The following is a 21,511-nucleotide window of genomic DNA, read 5'->3' on the forward strand; positions in this document are numbered from 1 at the left end:
CGGACCTCTCGATTATGTGCCGTATGCCTTGGTGGCCAAATCGTTCGTTCGAATTATCCAGAATGTTCTTCAAACCATTGGTGAACAGCTATGGCCCTGTAAAATGGTACATTGTCATCCAAATAAGTTACAGCATTGTTTGGTCGCCAAGTATCCGCATGTAACCGTTTTCCGTGGATGATCTGTTCAGTTGAACCCTAGGACCAAGTCATGCAAGGACAGACTACCGCCACAGTCCCTTTTTCTACAACTTGGGTCCATGGCTTCGTGAGATCTGCGCCACATTCGAACCCTACCATTAGCTCTTACCAAGCGAAATCGGGACTCATCTGACCAGAACACGGTTTTCCAGTCTGTAGGGAGCAAACGATATGTTCACGAGCCCAGGAGAACCGCGGCAGGTGATGTCGTGCTTTTCGCAATAGCAGTCTCGTCGGTCATCTGCTGCTATACCCCAATAACACAACATTTCGTCGGACTTTCCTAACGGATACTTTCATCGTACGTCCCACGTTGAGTTCTGCTGTTATTTCACGCAGTGTTGCTTGTTTGCTGTCACTGACAACTCTACACAAACACCGTTGCTCTCAACCATTAAGGTAGTCTGCCATTCCGTTGTCCATGATGGTAGGTAATGTCTGAAATTTGATATTCTCGCCAAACTCTTGATGTTGTGGATCTCGTAATATTGAATTACGTAACGATTTCCGAAATAGAACCTTCCATGCGTCTAGGTCCAAGTAACATTCTGTCCGTTAATTTCCCTCGTACAATCATAATCACGTCGGATCTCTTTTCACATGGATCACCTGAGTTCAAACAACAGATCCACCAGTTAACTGTTCTCTTGTACCTTGTGTACGTGAGACAGCTTCCATCTGCAAATGTACATATCACTATTCTGTGACTTTTATCACCTCAGTATGTGTAGCATCAGTCAGTGATGTTAAGATTTTACATCTCCATCTACACATATCCTCCGGTACCTACCAGGCGGTGTGTGGCGGAGGGCACAATTTGCACCAAAGTCGTATTTCCCTCCCCGTGTTCCACTCGCGGATCACGCGAGGGAAAACGAGTGTCTCAACGCCTCAGTACGAGCTCTAATTTCCCTTATCTTTGAATGATGATCATTGCGCGATTTGAAAGTTGGTGGTGATAATATATGCTCTACATCCTCGGCGAAGATCGGATTAAGGAATTTAGTGGGACCCAACTGGTAAGGGTTCCATACAGACGATCAGTATTCTACGACTGGACGAACTAACGTATTGTAAGCTATTTCCTTTGCTGAAGGACTGCATCGCTTCAGGATGCTACCAATAAACCGCAATCTATAGTTCGCCTTACCCGTTACTTGTGTAATCTGATCATTCCATTTGAGATCATTTCGAATGGTCACACCCAGATACTTGACGGATGTTACCGCTTCCAAAGACTGGACATTTATTTTGTGCTCGTACACTAATGGGGATTTTCGTCTTGTTACACGCAGTAGATTACACTTACTAATGTTGAGAGATAACTGCCAGTCATTACACCACGCGTTTATTTTCTGAAAATCCTCATTGATTCGTTCACAACTTTCGTGTGATACTACTTTCCTGTACACTAGCATCATCGGCAAGCAGTCTAATGCCTCTGTCAATACCATCAACCAGATCGTTTAAGTAAATCGTAAATCGTACTACCGATCGAGGTAGTGCAGTGGGTAACACACTGGAAGCGCATTCGGGAGGACGACGATTAAATCCTCTTCAGCCATCCCGATTTAAGCTTTAGCTGTTTTTCCTAAGTCGCTTAAGGGAAATGCTCGGATACTTCCTCTGATAAGGGTACGCCCGATTCCTTACTCCATCGATTCGTCTTGTGTTCAGTCTGTTATGACCTTGTCGTCGAGGAGAGGTTTAAATTTAAGCTGCGCGATGTAGCCGTGCGGTCTAGGGCGTCTCGTCACGGTTCACCGCCCCCCCGCCCCCTCGGAAGTTCGAGACCTCCCTCGGGCATAGAAGTGTGTGTGTTATCCTTAATGTAAGTTAATTTAAGTTAGATTATGTGGTGCATAAGCCTAGGGACCGATGACCTCAACAGTATGGTCCCATAGTCCTTCCGGAAATTTCGACAATATTTTTTTTTTTAATTTAACCTCCCTTCCTTCCTTCTACCCGTGCTGATCAAATATGGACTTTCTCACCACTGTGAATGGATGACACACTGTTCATTACTTTATTTACAATTTCCGAGCATCAAATGGTTCCAATGGCTCTAAACACTACGGTTCTTAACATCTGAGGTCATCAGTCCCCTAGACTTAGAACTACTTAAACCTAAGTAGCCTTAGGACATCACACACATTCAAGCCCGAGGCAGGATTCGAAACTGCGACCATAGCAGTCTCGAGCATCGAATGTTATTGGGAACAGTATACATTGCGATTTGTGTTGCGAAATGAACGACACATACGGAAGCAGCAAGGGGCCTATATCCAGCTATAGTGGTCGAGCCTCGGAGATACCAGTACGAGGACTAAGTTGAACATAAAGTACAGATGTGTATGGTACCTTCACAGCCTGCGAATCTTATTTTTATTTTAGAATGGTATTCTACTTGAGGAAAATGGATCAGGTATTCCCGCGCACATATAGATCGACCAACACTCTTCTCCAAATAGATTCCGTCAATCTCTGTATCTTTAAGTACGTAGCAGTTCTCCGTTTCTGGTGGATCTGTCAGCAATTCGGCAGTCTGAAACTCCGCACTTGTAAGCTATTCTGGAATTCGATGATGATGATGATGTTGGGTTTGTGGGGCGCTCAACTGCGTGGTTATCAGCGCCCGTACAATGATCCAATCTGTGCTCAGTCCAATTTCGCCACTTTCCTGGATGATGATGAAATGATGAGGACAACACAAACACCCAGTCATCTCGAGGCAGGTGAAAATCCCTGACCCCGCCGGGAATCGAACCCGGGACCCCGTGCTCGGGAAGCGAGAACGCTACCGCGAGACCACGAGCGGCGGACTTCTGGAATTCAACCGTTTTGGTGCAATTCGTTGGTGGCAGCAGATGTAGATGTGCAAACAACACATGTTGTCGCCTATTAAATGTATTCGCAGATGCGAGTACGAATTTCCATCTGCTGTATAACGGAACGACGACAACTTCGATCTTTAAATCAGTACCGGACCGGGGCTCGGACCCGGTTTCCCGCCTTGCGCGAGCGGTCGCTTTGACAACTTTGGCTATCCGTGCACGACCCACTACATCGTCGTTCCTGCGTCACAACCTGTACTCTTATAGTCCCCGTACAGGGGAAGACATTTTTAACTGAAAGTTACTGCCTCGTATAGAGCGATAAATAATGTATGACAATCTGTACTCTTATAGTCCCCGTACAGTGCAAGACACTTTTAACTGGACGTTGCTGCCTCGTATAGAGGGACAAATAATGTATGACAGTGCCTGTGTTATTAAGAACAATCCAATGTTCCTCAGCTGTTATGAAATACTTGAACTGTATTGGCAGCTACGAATACGAACAACCATTACCTGTATAAGGAAATGACGACAATGAAAGATGGGTACTGGTCAAGGGTCGTGCACGGATAGCCAAAGCGGTTAAGGCGACCGCTCGCGTAGAGCGGGAAATCGGGATTGGAGTCCCGATCCGGCAAAACTTTTCGTTGCCGCCATTCGCTTATATGACTGATGGTTATTCGTTTCGCAACTGAGAATACATTTAATGTATTTCACAACGGCTGAAGTCACCACACCGACAATTTCTTCAGGTATGCATGCATGTCCGAAAGAACGTTGCATCGTTCTTCTGAATAAAATAGGCACTGCAATAACAGATGTAATCTCTGTTGGTAGCTTTAGGAATAGGCTTTGCTGGTACGTAAGCAGATCTGAAGGTTTTTCCAGGATACGTAACCAGTAGGCTTGTGTCGGAAATCTGTACAAAAGCTTCGGCTGCTTTTCTTTCCTTTTCATGGTGTAGTTGCTTTTGCACTATTAACTTCTGTTTTTAATCTCTGTAAATGGTTTGCAAATCACTACTACACTACTGGCCACTAAAATTGCTACACCACGAAGATGACGCGCTACAGAAGCGAAATTTAACCGACAGGAAGAAAATGCTGTGATATGCAAATTAATAGCTTTTCAGAGCATTCACACAAGGTTGGCGACGGTGACTAAACCAACAACGTGCTGACATGAGGAAAGTTTCCAACCGATTTCTCATACACAAACAGCAGTTGACCGGCGTTGCCTCGAGAAATGTCGTTGTGATGCCTCGTGTAAGGAGGAGAAATGCGTATCATCACGTTACCGACTTTGCTAAAGGTCGGATTGTATCCTATCGCGATTGCGGTTTATCGTTCGCGAAATTGCTGCTCGTGTTGGTCGAGATCCAATGACTGTTAGCAGAATATGGAGTCAGTGGGTTCAGGAGGGTAATACGGAACGCCGTGCTGGATCCCAACGGCCTCGTATCACTAGCAGTCGAGATGACAGGCATCTTATCCGCATGGCTGTAATGGATCGTGCAGCCACGTCTCGATCCCTGAGTCAACAGAAAGACAACAACCATCTGCACGAACAGTTCGACGGCGTTTGCAGCAGCATGGAATGTCAGCTCGGAGACCATGGCTGCAGTTACCCTTGACTCTGCATCACAGGCAGGACCACCTGCGATGGTGTACTCAACGACGAATCTGGGTGCACGAATGGCAAAACGTCTTTTCTTTCAGGTGAATCCAGGTTCTGTTTACAGCGTCATGATGGTCGCATCCGTGTTTCGCGACATTGCGGTGAACGCCCATTGGAGCGTGTATTCGTCATCACCATACTGGTGTTTCACCCGGCTTGATGGTATGTGGTGCTATTGGTTACACGTCTCGGTCACCTCTTGTTTGCACTGACAGCACTTTGAACAGTGGACGTTACATTTCGGAAGTGTTATAACCTGTGCCTCTATCCTTCATTCGATCCCTGCGAAACCCTACATTGCAGCAGGATAATGCACGACCGCCAGCACATTCTCCAGATCTCTCACCAACTGAAAATGTCTGGTCAATGGTGGCCGAGCAACTGGCTCGTCACAATCCGCCAGTCACTACTCTTGATAAAGTGTGGTATCGTGTTGAAGCTGCATGGGCAGCTGCACCTGTACACGCCATCCAAGCTCTATTTGACTCAATGCCCAGGCGTATCGAGGCAGTCATTACGGTCAGAGGTAGTTGTTCTGGGTACTGATTTCTCAGGATCTATGCACCCAAATTGCATAAAAATGTAATCACATGTCAGTTCTAGTGTAATATATTTGTCCAATGAATAGCCGTTTATCATCTGCATTTCTTCTTGGTGTGGCAATCTTAATGGCCAGTAATGTATCTGCAGTGATGGTGCATCCCGGGGAAGCAATTCGTAATACATCATACCGTCGCTATTCCACTAAACGAATGACATAATCCTTTGTGGACGAGCGTAGGTTTTTTTACTGCAAGTTGCTGTTTCATTTGGGCTCCGAAATCCCTTTATTTTCATTAAGTTAGCATAAAGATACCATTTCTCGTTACCAGTAACTATTCAGGATAAGAATGGTCGGTGTTGTTCACGTACCAACTGATGACGAGGATGCAGTGATGCACGTATGGCTACTCAGTAATTTTTGTTACTTTTCCTTAGTGCATGTGGTATCCATACACCAAATTTTTGAATCTTCCCCCCAAGCATGCAAATGTTGCACGATGGTGGAATGATCGCGGTTCATCACATTTGCCAGTTCTCCAGTATACTGGCTTGGGTCATCGTGGATTAATGTATTTAAACTACCTTCATCAAACGTTGGTGCATAAGTCTTCCTGACCGTGGATAGTCGCTACTGCTAAAACGATCCAGCTTAAAACCAGGAAACAATTACGTTGCCGTGCTCTGTTCATTGGCATTATCCCTGTATACGGCGCAAATGTTTCTGGCTGTCTCCGCTGCTGTCACCCCTCTTCTGAACTCAGGCAGAAGAATACGTCGGAAATGTTCGGATTTCTCCACTTGGTACTCTATTTATAGCGTCCACAACTCAACTTACTACTCACTACGTCTAAATGAGAAAAGGACAATAAGCACACTCAAATAGCAACATTTAACTACAAATACATAATGACAATCGATAAATAAACCCATAGCGACTGGAATAGCAACTTGCAGATCAAAAAGGCTACGAACTTATGCACCAATCTAATATTATTATTCCTCATATAACTTATTAATTGTCAGAGAGAATCGAGGAGATATTACAGGACATGTTGAATGGAATGAATAGATTTTGGATCGAGGATAAATCGAAGAAAAATGAAAAAAATGAGATGTAGCAGAAATGAGAAAGAGACAAACTTAACATCAGAATTAAGGGTCACGAAATAGAGGAATTCAAGGAACTCTACTACCTAGGCAGTAAAATTACATTTGATGGACGGTGCAAGAAGGACACAAAAAACAGACTACCATTGGCGAAAAGTGGATTCCTTGCCGAAAGAAGTCGAATAATATGAAACATAGGCCTTCATTTGAGGAATAAATTGCTGAGAACGTTCGTCTGGAGCTCACTATTGTATGGTGATGAAATATAATGTGGGAAAACCGGAACAGAACAGAATCGAAAAATTTGAGATGTGGTGCTCGCCAAACCTGCACCCAAAATAAAGCTCGTAACAATTTTTTACAAGAGCTCACCACAGATATAACACGAAATATTCTGTTATTTATAGAGATGCGAAGAATACCTTCATATGAATTTGCACAAAACACAGATCTTCAGACGCTTAGAGATCTCCCACTACTGAAACTGATGCAACAAACAACGTGAAGAAATGCAACGTGAAGATGTCCCATCAGCCACCTACGTATCCTGGCAGTGAATGCCGGAACAGAGGGTAAGATAACGAATTCCTTGTGCGTATTTCGATTATTTAGTGTTACATCTGCCAGAAAAACAAACAAAAGCAAATTAATTAAGCTGTACCAACGTAACCAATATTCAGCTTTTTCAAGTTGTTTTATGCACTCAACAACAAAGAAGATCACTTCTTCGAAACACCATAATTTTCTCCCATTGCGACGCATTACTGTGAAATCTGGCTTAACGGTGAGTGCAACTTCCGCTCTAATGGTGCATAAGCGTAGCATCCTGAGATGTCGCACTCGGGTTCAGCGACGCTTCAAACAGCAAGGTGTCCTCGCTTGCGAAGAAAAGGCCACAGCTCAGAAGTTCATGCAAGCTCTATGGTGGGTTAATGATGTTACTTTGGCACCTAATTTCACACTAATTCTGGAGAGCGCCATAGTGGACATGTAACACGATAAAATGGTAGGCAAAGTCACTCTAACCCACATTTCACCCCTTATTTTATCACTACGATTCAGGTCAGAGCAGCGACGCGCAACGTTGATATAATGCAGAAAATACTCCAGATGCGCCTCGACTCAGAATCGACACAAAAAGGCCTCAGGGGGCTGCATAAAGGACGTCAATAAAAACCACACTTCACCGCCGAAAACGACACTTGACAGTACGAAGAGCAAGAGAAAGACATACTTGACAACTTCTGACACTGCTAATAGCCTGGCTAAATTCGCAGTGAAAGTGGTCCCACCTCTTTGTAGTGCAGCCCGATTGCAATTTTTGCTGTCATGTACGGGCTGGAACCACTAGGGGTCGTTCAAAACGGTTATACGAAATTTGAACGTGATTCGAAGCACCTGGCGATACTTACACTTATGCTTTTCGAGCCCTCCTGTTTTGCCATCTCCTATGGCATCATCATGCAGGAGTGTAACGCTAACGTGATATGAATAAAACGGCAAGGGGTCGCTCTGTGTGCCGGCCGGAGGGCCGAGCGGTTCTAGGCGCTACAGTGTGTAACCGAGCGACCGATACGGTCGCAGGTTCGAATCCTGCCTCGGGCATGTATGTGTGTGATTGTCCTTCGGCTTAAGTAGTTCTAAGTTCTAGGGGACTGATGACCTCAGAAGTTAAGTCCCACAGTGCTCAGAGCCATTTGAACCATCCCTCTGTGACACCCGTCCCCTCCCCGCCAGTTGAGCAACACCTTTCATGCCACCCGCACCTTTGTTGGGTACGTTACTGATGAACCTGTCAGAAACATCGACACTAATTCAACCTCGGACTTCTCCAGCGCCTTAGATTATCGCAACTCCTTCGGCACCCGTTACATTGGATTATAGGCGCTAAAGCAGCAGCGAGACCGAAGTTTCTTATATATACAGAGGAGTTCTTTGCCGATTTTTTATGCCATGTTAACGTTGCATTCCTGCATGATCACGCCACAGGACAGGGCAAAACAGGAGAGCTGAAAAAGCGTATGCACCCCTTCCTACTTCGACTCACGTTAAAATTTGGTCGAATGACTTTCAAAGGTCCTTATTGGCTTCAGCCCACACACGATGGCAAAAATTGAGGTCGAGCTGCACTCCAAAGAGTTGCGACCACGTTGAATGGGGATGCAGTCCAAAAACGGTTGAAACGTATGAGGCTGTGTCTGAGAACTTCTTTAGAACGTCTTCCTGATGCTGATTGTTTTGTGTTAGCAGAAGAGCCAACACCGTGTTACGAGTTTAGGCCGAAATGCACTCGTTTTAGCTCAAGCAGGCTAGCGTGAGGAGGGAAGAACTATACTGACGTGAGGTCTGGAACATGACAAGGAATGAGAATTCAGCAAGCGGACTTAATTAGTTTGATACTTAATTTTAATCCATTAATGATGAACGTCGCTCTTGACGGTACATGATTCACAATATTATCTGCTCAGAATAAATTATTGAAGTAATTATAGTAACTGAATATGGTGCCTTGCTAGGTCGTAGCAAATGACGTAGCTGAAGGCTATGCTAAACTGTCGTCTCTGTAAATGAGAACGTATGTAGAGAGTGAACCATCGCTAGCAAAGTCGGCTGTACAACTGGGGCGAGTGCTAGGGGGTCTCTCTAGACCAGACCTGCCGTGTGTCGGCGCACGGTCTGCAATCACTGATAGTGGCGACACGCGGGTCCGACGTATACTACCGGACCGCGGCCGATTTAAAGGCTACCACTTAGCAAGTGTGGTGTCTGGCGGTGACACCACATAGTGCACTGCGAATGTCTTTTTTCGACAGTGAATTGTGTCCCTGGGAGAGGCTTGGTTACACTGACGCCGTTAATGCAGCCTCCTGAAAGCTTATCGTGTCGATTCTGCGTGGCGGTGTGTCTGGAACGTTTTCTGCGTGATTTCAACCTTGGTCGTGTCTATACTCCATCATGGAGGCGTCGCCGAAACCCAAGGCGACGTGGTAGGGCGCCACACTTCTGCACCTAAGAGAGTAAATTTGCAGGCGTCTTCGAGCAAAATTTCACAGATACGCGTCGCCATAGGAAGCCAAATGCAGGGGTTCGAAAAAAGTGATACGTTAACTCTCTTGTGCAGTGTACCTAGAGGGCACCCTATTACGAAAACTGATGCCGGTAGAAAAATACGCATTTCATTTCCGAATTCAGCAACGACTATTTACCTAATGACCACCGTTGACCTTCTTTGTGACAAAAATGCTAATATGCAGTGTAATTAACCACATAATTCGAAAGCAATATGGGTTGGGTGACTCGGTTCCTGCTTTGTAACCCAAGACTTAGAAGGGAGTGCGAAGTGCCGCTGCTGTGTACTCACCGCGCACGACGAGCCGCACCGGCGTGGAGGTGAGCGCGTCCTGCGTCGTGTAGTCGGACGGCGTCACCTGGCACTCCCACTCGCCGTCGTCGAACTCGAGCGTCGCGGCGCGCACCAGCAGGCTGCAGTCGCCCTGGTCGCGCGCGCCCGCCCACTCGTACTTCTTCTCGTAGATGCCCACCGGCTGCGGCACACACACACACAAAACACACGTATTCAGTCATCATGAGTCCTTCACACTGAAAGGGCGGTGCAGGTGCATAAGTTTTTAGCATTTCTCCAATATGTTCAATAAACTCTACAGATACAAGTAACAGAGACTTTAATCATCAATAATATTCTCACCAACTACGACATAATCGCGTGTACAAACTGTAAAATGCTTTTTTATTCCAGTCTCTGATCACAAATGAATTCTTTAGACGATGACCGGTTTCAGTCTGTAATGACCGTCTTCAGATCTTTTTACACCATGTCCTACAGTGATACGGCCATAATGGATAATTATATTCATATATTTTTACGATGCCATTATGGCCGTATCGATGGAGATGAAACGATGATGATTCGGACAACATAACACCCAGTCCCTGAGCGCAGAAAATCTCCGAGTCAGCCGGGAACCGAACCAGGCCCTTAGGATTGACATTCTGTTGCGCTGACCACTCAACAACCGGGTGTACCCCGATTATCGCTGACAACGTGCGTAGAGACCACCCGGTAATAGGTAATGCCTCCAAGACAATGTCCCACACATGCTGCAACGTTGTGGTGGGGAGGGGTTCTGGCATGGCACGGAACAACCGTACACCTCTCGTGGCTGTTGAGGGTAATACCAAAGCTCTACGGTACAGGGACGAGATTCCACAAGCGTAGTTTGACCATGTCGCCAACATCTGGGTGACTATGAGCAGAGTTATTATCCATCAAGACAAAAAAAAATGGCTCTGAGCACTATGCGACTTAACTTCTGAGGTCATCAGTCGCCTAGAACTTTGAACTAATTAAACCTAACTAATCTAAGGACATCACAAACATCCATGCCCGAGGCAGGATTCAAACCTGCGACGTAGCGGTCGCCCGGGTCCAGACTGTAGCGCCTAGAACCGCACGGCCACTCCGGGCGGCATCATCAAGATAAAATATTCACCTTCATGGGTGATAACTCGCTTTCTCGTCGTGCTGTTCTCGTGAAGACGTTCCTTCAGCTTGATAGAATCACCAGAAATGAGTGACCTGCCTGTACTTCGCACACGAAACGAAACCACAATGTGTGGGATCCATTAGATTGACTGTTTTTGGATATAGAAAACGACCACGTACTATGCCCGACGTACACAAAATCGCCATTGAAAGGTGTGACAAGATGGATCTCACCTGATGGTCTCGTCGATGGTGTATCACGACTGATTCAATCCTGAATTCGAGTAGGAGGACCTTTCACTACGAACTGCCGGGGCTCAGGACTGCTGTGAAAAAACCCACATGGGACGTAGATGATTTTGTCATTCCACAAATGAATTTGGATATATTGCAGATCAATATATATACCGGTGTTTATTTTCTCTGGCATGAAGTTCGAAATAAAGGAATTATGCAGAGCTCTTATTGATTCGCTCTCGCTGAGCAAGCGCACTGCCTGTAGGGGCAACTAGAAATGCTAGAGCATCCATTAACCGTGCAACCTGGTGAATCACCACTGCTAACTAATGTTCAGTGCACTTACCCACGTCAATGGAACGTAGTAAAATGAATGCTAAAAAACTTCAATTCAAACATTTACAGACAAACGCACAATTCAGAACGAGATTTTCACTGTTCAGCGGAGTGTGTGCTGGTATGAAACTCCCTGGCAGATTAAAACTGTGTGGCGCACCGAGACTCGAACTCGGACCTTTCCTTTCGCGGGCAAGTTTGGAAGGTAGGAGACAAGGTACTGGCAAAACTGAAGCTATGAGGACGGGTCGTGAGTCGTGCTTGGGTAGCTCTGACGGTAGAGCACTTGCCCGCGAAAGGCAAAAGTCCCGAGTTCGAGTCGCAGTCCGGCACACAGTTTTTATCTGCCAGGAAGTTTCAGATGCATAATTACTCAAAGCAGAAGCAGAAGCTTTGATGCTCTGACATGGGAACCTCCCCATCGCACCCCTCTCAGATTTAGTTATACGTTGGCACAGTGGATGGGTCTTGAAAAACTGAACACAGATCAATCGAGAAAACAGGAAGAAGTTTTGTGGAACTATGAAAAAAATAAGCAAAATATACGAACTGAATAGTCCATCTCCAAGATAAGCGACATCAAGGACAATGTGCGCTCAGGAACGCCGTGGTCCTGTGGTTAGCGTGACCAGCTGCGGAACGAGAGGTCCTTGGTTCAAGTCTTTCCTGGAGTGAAAATTTTACTTTCTTTATTTTCGCAAAGTAATGATCTGTCCGTTCGTTCATTGAAGTCTCTGTTCACTGTAATAAGTTTAGTGTCTGTGTTTTGCGACCGCATCGCAAAACTGCGCGATTACTAGACGAAAGGACGTGCCTCTCCAATGGGAACCGAAAACATTTGATCACAACGTCATAGGTCAACCGATTCCTGCACAGGAAAACACGTCTGATATATTCTATACGACACGGCTGACGGCATGTGCGTCACATGACAGGAATATGTTGTCGACCCACCTAACTTGTACACTTGGCGAATGGGTAAAAAGATTCTTCTACCTTGCCCGATTTAGGTTTTCTTGTGGATGTGATAATCACTCCCAAAAAAGTGATGAAAACATGAGAGCTTGTCACATAAACTGCAACAAATGAATGAAACAGTTTCACAGACGCACAGTTTTCCCTGTATTCTGTCAGAACATGTTTTTAACGTTTTCAAATTTTTCCGTGTGTAGACCGCCAAATCCTGTATAAGTCCAAGCAAATCTGAACATCTACTGGAATTTTGTAGTGCGAAGTTGATTTTGTGTGAGTGCCTGAACTTTGATAACTGTCTGAAAATAAAAAATTAAAATTTTTACTCCAGGGAAGGCTTGAACCAAGGACCTCTTGTTCCGGAGCTGCTCACGCTAACCACGGGACCACGGAGCTCCTGGGCTCAAATTATCCTTGATTTTGCCTATCTTCAAATGGACTACTGAGTTTGTATATTTTGCTTATTTTTTTCATAGTTCCACACAACTTCTTCCTGTTTTCTCGATCTGTGTTCAGTTTCTCAAGGCCTATCCACTGTGCCAACTTGTAACTAAATGTGAGGGGGATGCGATGGGGAGGAGCAACGCATGGGAGCAATACAGTAGACTCTAGGCAACCGACGCAACACTCCAACGTGCCTCAGTATGAATAAATTTCGCACTTTAATTCTTTATAAGGCAATGTTTTTGTGCAACATCTTTTTCTGTTTTTCTGCAACATATTTCAAGTTTCGTCCATGAGTGCGTAAATGTGCTTGCAAGCAACGTTGAATCTCTTACACATAGCGATATTGTATTGTCTCTGGTGAAAAGTTTCTGAATAGTGCGCATCTTTGACAGACATCACACAAGGTTACATGAGCATCTATTATCGGTTTGCAGTTTCTCTCCATTTTGTTGCACTGTTATTTATTGAGCAATGAAAACTGCTTGTAAACTGAAAAAGAAGGTTCTGATGTTGAGTTATACAAATATGTTGTCAAACTCTTACTCTGGACATTGTAGATAGACTTATCTTTTCAGGTAAAACAAGACCAGCCAAGATGAGGTAAATAGGAGCTCTTTTGGCAGTGAAGAATAAACAGTATGACAGTTTTAGTCCCTGGCTCGAGTATGGACCGAAAGGGAAAGTGAAACTTTGTCCTCAGGGATAGCCGACTATAAAATACGGAAAACGTGGAATTTTTCTGTGCTTTATACCAAAATAGAATTGTTTTAAGACATTTCAGATGCAATAGTGCAAAATGCAGCCGTTTTCTCGGTTATAGGAACAACAATGCAGTACATTTATTACAACACCCAGGCCCCTTTTGTGGGCAATGGATGTTACAGGTAACATAATGAATTTTGGAACGCAGTATCTGAAATTGTTCACATGATCATGTATATCTATTTTAAGTTACAACATTTTCTTCACAATATTTGTGTGTGTGCCGAATAAAGGATTAAATCACAAATGAGAATCGTGGGAGATGATACTTTTAAGATAAGTGCGATGAAATTCAGACTCAAGGACTAGCTTGGGTGGTGCCAGGAGGTCGATTCTGTGTCCTTCAAAATTTGTCAGGCTATCTCTTAGTTGGTCTTCCTAAAGATCTTTCGCGTCTTGGTCTACACTAATTTACTGTTCAATTGATTCTTGTTTCTGTCATACCTTTTATGGGGCTTTTTCATCTTGTCTGCTATTGCCCTATTGTGTCAGTTATGTTTTACATATTAGGTCAGTTCTGATGCCATAATTTCTGTTAAGATCTTAAGTTGGTAGCCCGATTGCCTGACATTCCCTAGTGAAACGGAGCCTTAAAAATACTCCGAATCTCTAGAAAAAAGCATTCTGCGAAAACGTATAATAACCGAACGAAAAGTGTAAAATATGTACATTACGAATAATCGAGGCGGAGATTAAGTAAGTACGACGATTATGAGGACTGTAGTGCACCAGTACACCACATTCCATACGAAGCGCTCCCGCGAAACATCTCGATCGACTCCGTGGGATAGCAGCAGAGTGCCACAGTCCCCCTCGATATTCAGACCTTAACAGCTAACCTAACTTTAGGGGCGAGAGTTATTTGTTCGCATTACCTATCCCCTAATATGCAGATACGCTGTTACTCAGGGAATATAAATCGCAGGCTATGTGCATTAGTTTGTGAAATACTGTAACTAGCTTTCGCGATATGCGTCAAAGTACGTGAAGTGAATGTCACTGTGGCCTAAATTCATTCGAGTTACTCATTATTCCACGGAACATTCCTAATGGCCACGTTTCAACATCTACGTCATCTTCATCTTCAGGGATTAGGCGTGACACCTGATTCATCTTCGTGTCACTGCTTGCTGCTCCTGTTTTTCTTCTTCTACTGAATAACATATATTTTTACCCAGTGGAGAAGCAAACAGAACACATCCAATTGCTGATAAATACAGCCGTTAAAGACGCAAGTGTTCTGAATGTAATTACAACCACGCGACTGAGAAAATTTCAATAATCAACATGGTGAGTACATATTACAAAAGCTTTTGGATCCTAAGAAGTGGAAGGCATCTTCTACAAATGTGGCGGAATAACCTTACACATCAGTACTGCTCAGACGTCTCGCTGGCACGTCATCGATCAGAGTCCTCCTTCCACATGTGAGTCTTTTCAGCGGTTGCATTCGGCCATTTCTTCATTTTTGTGGATGAAAAAACCCGACCACACAGAACAGGTAGATGACGTGTTTCTTGACTCCCGCAAGGCGTTTGATACAGTTCCTCACTGTCGTTTAATGAACAAAATAAGACCATATGGACTATCAGACCAATTGTCTGATTTGGATTGAAGTTCCTAGATAACAGAACACAGCATATCATTCTCAATGGAGAGAAGTCTTTTGAAGAGAGTGATTTTAGGTGTGCCGCAGGGGAGTGTCGTAGGACCGTTGCTATTCACAATATATATAAATGACCGTGTGAATAACATCAGATGTACACTGAGGCTTTTTGCGGATGATGCTGTAGTATATCGAGAGGTTGTAACAATGGAAAATTGTACTGAAATGCAGGAGGATCTGCAACGAATTGATGCATGGTGAAGGGAATGGCAACTGAGTCTCAATTTTGACAAGTGTAATGTGCTGCGAATACAAAGAAAGAAAGATCCTTTATCATTTAGCTACAATATAGCAGGTCAGCAACTGGAAGCAGTTAATTCCATAAATTATCTGGGAGTAGGCATTAGGAGTGATCTAAAATGGAATTACCATATAAAATTAATCGTCGGTAAAGCAGATGCCAGACTGAGATTCATTGGAAGAATCCTAAGGAAATGCAGTCCGAAAACAAAGGAAGTAGGTTACAGTACACTTGTTTGCCCACTGCTTGAATACTGCTCACTGGTATGGGATCCGTACCAGATAGGGTTGATAGAAGAGATAGGGAAGATCCAACAGAAAGCAGCACGCTTCGTTACAGGATCATTTAGTAGTCGCGAAAGCGTTACGGAGATGATAGATAGACCCCATTGGAAGACTCTGCAAGAGAGACGCTCAGTAGCTCGGTACGGGCTTTCGTTGAAGTTTCGAGAACATACCTTCACCGAGAAGTCAAACAGTATATTGCTCCCTCCTACGTATATCTCGCGAAGAGACTATGAGGATAAAATCGGAGAGATTAGAGCCCACACAGAGGCATACCGACAATCTTTCTCTCCACGAACAATACGAGACTGCAATAGAAGGGAGAACCGATAGAGGTACTCAAGATACCCTCCGCCACACCCCATCAGGTGGCTTGCGGAGTATAGATGTAGATGTAGAACAGCGTACGAGGAGTATCTCGTGCAATAATGGGATATTCGGTGAACGGACTAGCCTGCCGTTTCCCCAACTCATATCGTACCGAGCATGTGTGGGATGCCTTGGGGAGACTTGTTGGAGCACGTCCGCAGGCATCAACGACCATGCAGCAGTAGTCATTCGCACTGGTGGAGAAATGGAACCCCCTACCACAAGAAGCCTTTAACAACCTTGTGGCCAGAATGAGAGCACGTTACAGAGCATGCACTGCAGTCAGTGTTGATCACACGCCCTATTAAGAACCGTGTCCCACTCTCCGTAATGTCCAGGGGGCAGTTATGAATTGTGGTGACTTCAGTCTAATTATTGTGTTTGAATAAAGGTGTCATTTCTGTTTGTAGCATTTTGTCGTTCTTTCTGTTACCTTCTGTATTACACTGTAGCAGTTCCTTCTACGCACAGTCTAAGCTTCATCGATCTGTGTTATTTGGCAGTGACACAACGTGAGAAAATTAGTTTCGTCTTTAAGTTTAGCAGACAAGTGCAGTATCCGCAATACTGACACATGCAAATAGTTTTCCTGGTATAAAATTTGTGGTGCTTTTCCACAACGAACGTCTCTGAGCTGTTTAAACTGTACTACTGTGGAAACTTCCATGGTCCTCGCACACGTTCTACGAACTGAACATATTCATTAATATTCTTCTCGGTAGTAGCATTCTTGTTACGGGAAATGTATGTCGCTATGCACTGGAGCCCTCATAATATGACAGAATAATCTGCATTGTTCGCGTTTCGATGTAACAAACGTGTACCTCACCTCATCGAGAACTGGCATAGTGATTAAACAGTTCTACAGATTATACATACAAAATTATTGAAAGGCAACAGTACATCTGGTCGGGGAATGGAAAGTCGCTAACGACTCGTAAGTTTGTATGGAATCAGATACAATTGCGCCACTCACATGGTTGCTGCGTAATGAAATACCTGTGACTCTGCATTGTGAGGCATTTGAAGCTTTGATCAGCTGTGATGCAATAGTCACAATCGTAAAACTCCCTAACGTTTATGACTGTTATTAAAAACGTACAATATTAAAGATTTGACGATGTGTTGGTAGGTTCAAGATCCTGAAAATATCTGATCATTGCCTCAGCAATGTCACACTATTTTCAATAACATATAATGTCACCATATGACCACTACAAAAATTAGTTACCAGGTTCATTAATTGTTGTAGACCTTTGTTAAAAATACACGTTGTGGAGAGATATTTATGTAATGGACGGTACAGAACCTGAAAATATTTAATATGGCATTTATTGTGTAATGACACATCTACTAGTACTACTACAACTGCTTTTACTACACTTAAATTTTTATACTATGTTTGACTGAAAAGAATTTACAAAAGTTGCAGAGTTCGGTAGATAAATTCATTAAAAGCAGTCAACATTATTATTTCTTAAAGTTTTCTGCGGTGGTGATGAAGTATCCCCGTGTGTAATGCACGTTACTGAATAACCGTTGGTATTGCTAGGCTTAAAATTATCCATCTACCTAGTTGAGATTACTAAAGTCCTGTTGAGTGTTGGCTCTCAACTGAGAAGTAGTAGTCTAAATACTGACGACAGATGAACTTTTCTCATTATGTAGCAGCAAATTTCTGTTGATAATACTAAATTAAACTTCGGTGATCTCTGGATGCAGGACAGGTCAGAGGAGTCCTAACATTATTAGTGAGAGATATCGAATTTGTCGCTACTGGGTTTCTACCTGTCCTTTCTTTTCATTTGTAATATGAGTCTGACACAGTATATACTTTAATTTCTTTGCTTTTACACACGGCAAATTATTCAAGTGAATATCTGAATTGGAGCCCCTTCTGCTCAAGCTCGCAGATACTATGGGCAGAGCTATCTATGAATGTTGACAAGAGCTATAAAATACACGAACATATAAAAGTGTTATGTAGTATAATTTAATGTCAGGTAAAACTGGCATTACGTGTTACACCGTGGATGAGCAATAATCCAATAGTATATGTCGAGAAACAATTCATCTTCTCCGCATACTCTGCAAAACGCAGTGAAGTGCATGACACAGGGACCCAGCCACTGGAGCGGGGGAAGATTTCCTGTTGGTTCTATGAGCTTAATAACTCATCTCCGAACCCCAAAAGCCACGACAACGACAAATTTCAAGATAAAAAACCCTGGAACCCTTTTACGGCAGGAAAAGCGACAAGTACGGACACTACAAACGTCTCGGGCGCTGAGATAGTTTACAGAACGGGTTTGTGTGTGTGTGTGTGTGTGTGTGTGTGTGTGTGTGAGTTGATCTAATCTTGTCCTCGTCATCCCTACAAGCGCATACACATAGGAGACTGCGGTACATTCATAGAGGCTAAACAGCGATTCCTGGAAAATTGTAAATAAACACCAGCTGGGTAGTTGTCAAGAATCCTATCCAGTTTTTCAACATATCCGAGACGCTCTCTTGCAGTAACGATTATTTATGTACGTTCAATATCCCCTGTTAGTCGTATTTTCTATTAATCTACGATGAAGAGAGTTAGTGTTTTTGATGCAGTCGCCCTTGAGGATTTACACATTTTCTCATTACCCTACAAATCTGCAGAAGTCTGCACCTGATGTCCCTGCTATTAAGCTTCTTACACCCAAATACATGGTACAATCACATACATGTGACCACCACCTGTGTTCGACATCAACGTTCAATGACCACTCACAGAGCCGGTCGGGGTGGCCGAGCAGTTCTAGGCGCTACAGTCTGGAACTACGCGACCGCTACGGTCGCAGGTTCGAATCCTGCCCCGGGCATGGATGTGTGTGATGTCCTTAGTTAGGTTTAAGTAGTTCTAAGTTCTAGGGGACTGATGACCTTCGAAGTTAAGTCCCATAGTGCTCAGAACCATTTGAACCACCCACAGACGGCAGCAGGCACCATTAGTAGTGCAGGATATGAAAAGCGTGTCGGGAGCGATGGACAGTGCAGTCGTTGTCGTAATGTGGAGACGGAACGATTTATCTGGCGTCCAAATCGACAACATCATTGGCCTTCGGACCAAGGATAAAAGCATTTTCGAAACGGACAAGTTTGTAAATTATTCGCTTGCCGTCGGCCGCCGTTGTTAAGGCATACTGTGCGTGGCAAAATGGCGCCATCCAAACCCGCCGACGAGGCAATGAGGTGCACTACGGGCCATAGATGGTATGCGTGAACAGCCCAGACGAACCAAGGGTCTATCAACTGTCTCTCCTTGACGAATGTTCAGCGAACGCAACTGCATATGGGCATCCCTGGCAGACGCCTGACTCATGCACCCATGCCGACTGGTGTTAATCGCCGGAGAAGGCTGCAATTTACACGCCAGTACATCCAGTGAGCTGTGGCATGTGGCCTTTACAAATGAATCACGTTTTGGGTTCCAATGGGTGTGAAGCGTCTGAAAGCAAACATCCTGCAACAATTATGAGAAGGGTCCAGGTCGGAGAAAGGGGGACGGGGGATGGTCGTCATGTCTGGGTAATGTTTTAGTGGCATTCCCCTAGGCCTTTCTGAAAGGCACAATGCCTCAACACAAGCATGCACATGTTTGTTTTTCCTCGGCACGATGTCATCTAAGAGCAAGACAATGCAACCTGTAACGCAGTTCGCAGTGACACGTGCGTGGTTCGAAGAGCACCAAGATGATTTTATTGTACTGCTCTTGCCTCCAGTCTCACAAGATCTAAACTCAGTGTTTACACTATGGGACCATCGGTCTCGAGCTGTTCGTCCACGGATCCTCAACCGAGAAACATAGTGCGGCTGTGGAGTCATGGTGGCTGCACATCCCTGTCGGTGCGTTCCAGCACCTAACCGATTGTCTTCCAGCACGGCGCATAGGAGTCCACGCTGAAATGCGCTTTTGACAGGCGGTCACATTAATGTGAGTGGACAGTGTATGTGTAAGAATTGTCTGACCATTTGTGACGCAATGGTATTGTAGCCGTAGCAAGTTACTATCCTTCTTTTTGTGAACTACACAGAAATGGTACAATAGGAAGTACCCCATGCCACCCTATCCACAGGGATATGCAGAATAAAGATGTAGATGTAGCAAAACAGAATTCCCGGTAGTGTAGCTGTTACTTACCTATATAGCGAAATGAATGAGTACAATTTTACAGATTTTGTGGAACCCTATACCGGAAATTTCATTGTTAAGCTCGTACTGTTAATTAATATCTCTAGCTGATGTGTTTCACAGACGAGTGTGTAAGTTTGCAATATGGAGAAGTGGACCAACGCTTCTCAACCGGTGTTAAAGTGACGTTCTTTTGAGAAGTGCGCGAAAAATCGAGATTCAAAAGAATTCCTTAGAATTCAGTGGAATCCACAACTCCAATCTCTCTAAAGTCACTGTTTACGAAGTGAACTATAATACTTGTTCATAATATACAATAAACAGCAGGCCCTAAGTAGTAAGTCGTATTTACGCCGGTGTGTAGTATTTGAAATCGAAAGTAACATTCGCATATGTGTCAGTCCCAGGTAGTAGACTTCGATGAAACTTGGTCTGTACATAAAAGAAGTGCTACAGGATAGTGCAGGAGGTAACTGAATGAAATACGCGGACGTCCAGAAATTACACTTTTACTTAAAGGCAATAATTACACTAAAATAACACCGATGCCTCATGGCCAACTGGACATTACGAAAGGTTGGGCGCGGGCCTTCATAGGGTATGTGATCAACACGGACTGCAGTGCACGTTCTGCAACATGCTCCCATGCTCACCACAAGTTAGGTAAGGAATTCTTGTGACAGACCGTTCCAATTCTTCACGAGAGCGATTGAAAACTGCCGGATAGTCAAGAGTGTGTTCACATGCTGCAAACTTCTCCCCAACACATCCCGCATGTGTTCGACGAGAGTTAAGTCGGGGGAACGAGCAAGTCAGTAACTTTCGTTTCAAGATCTCCTCGACCTGCGCTGTTCGATGTGGTCGCGCATTGCCATCCATACAAAGGAATTCAGGGTCGAATGTGTCATTTGAAAATCGCAATATGAGCAAGGAGTACAGTGTCACAATAAAGTTGACCGGCGAGTGTTCAAACATTTGGAGTTCCGTACGCCTATGCTACATTATGTCTCTCAGTACCATAACACCTGGACCAACTAAACTATCATTTTCGACAATGTTCGTGGATCCCTTACGTTTTCCTAGTTCTCCCCACATGAGGATACGTCCAGCACCGTCAAACATTATCGTTTTGATGGTGTGCATTTATAGCGTGACGATGGTTTA

General features: G+C 44.3%; 1 protein-coding gene across 1 annotated transcript in view; it reads right to left on the reverse strand.

Annotated features, from left to right (window-relative positions):
* LOC124616483 (irregular chiasm C-roughest protein) overlaps nucleotides 1-21,511 on the reverse strand; it is a 337,995-nt gene that overhangs the window by 182,932 nt on the left and 133,552 nt on the right. Inside the window, exon 4 of the mRNA XM_047144794.1 lies at nucleotides 9,726-9,909. Within this exon, the coding sequence (XP_047000750.1) occupies nucleotides 9,726-9,909 (184 nt within the window). The remainder of the gene's footprint in view (nucleotides 1-9,725; nucleotides 9,910-21,511) is intronic.

Source organism: Schistocerca americana, chromosome 5 (genome assembly GCF_021461395.2).
Source record: "Schistocerca americana isolate TAMUIC-IGC-003095 chromosome 5, iqSchAmer2.1, whole genome shotgun sequence".
Lineage (NCBI taxonomy): Eukaryota > Metazoa > Arthropoda > Insecta > Orthoptera > Acrididae > Schistocerca > Schistocerca americana.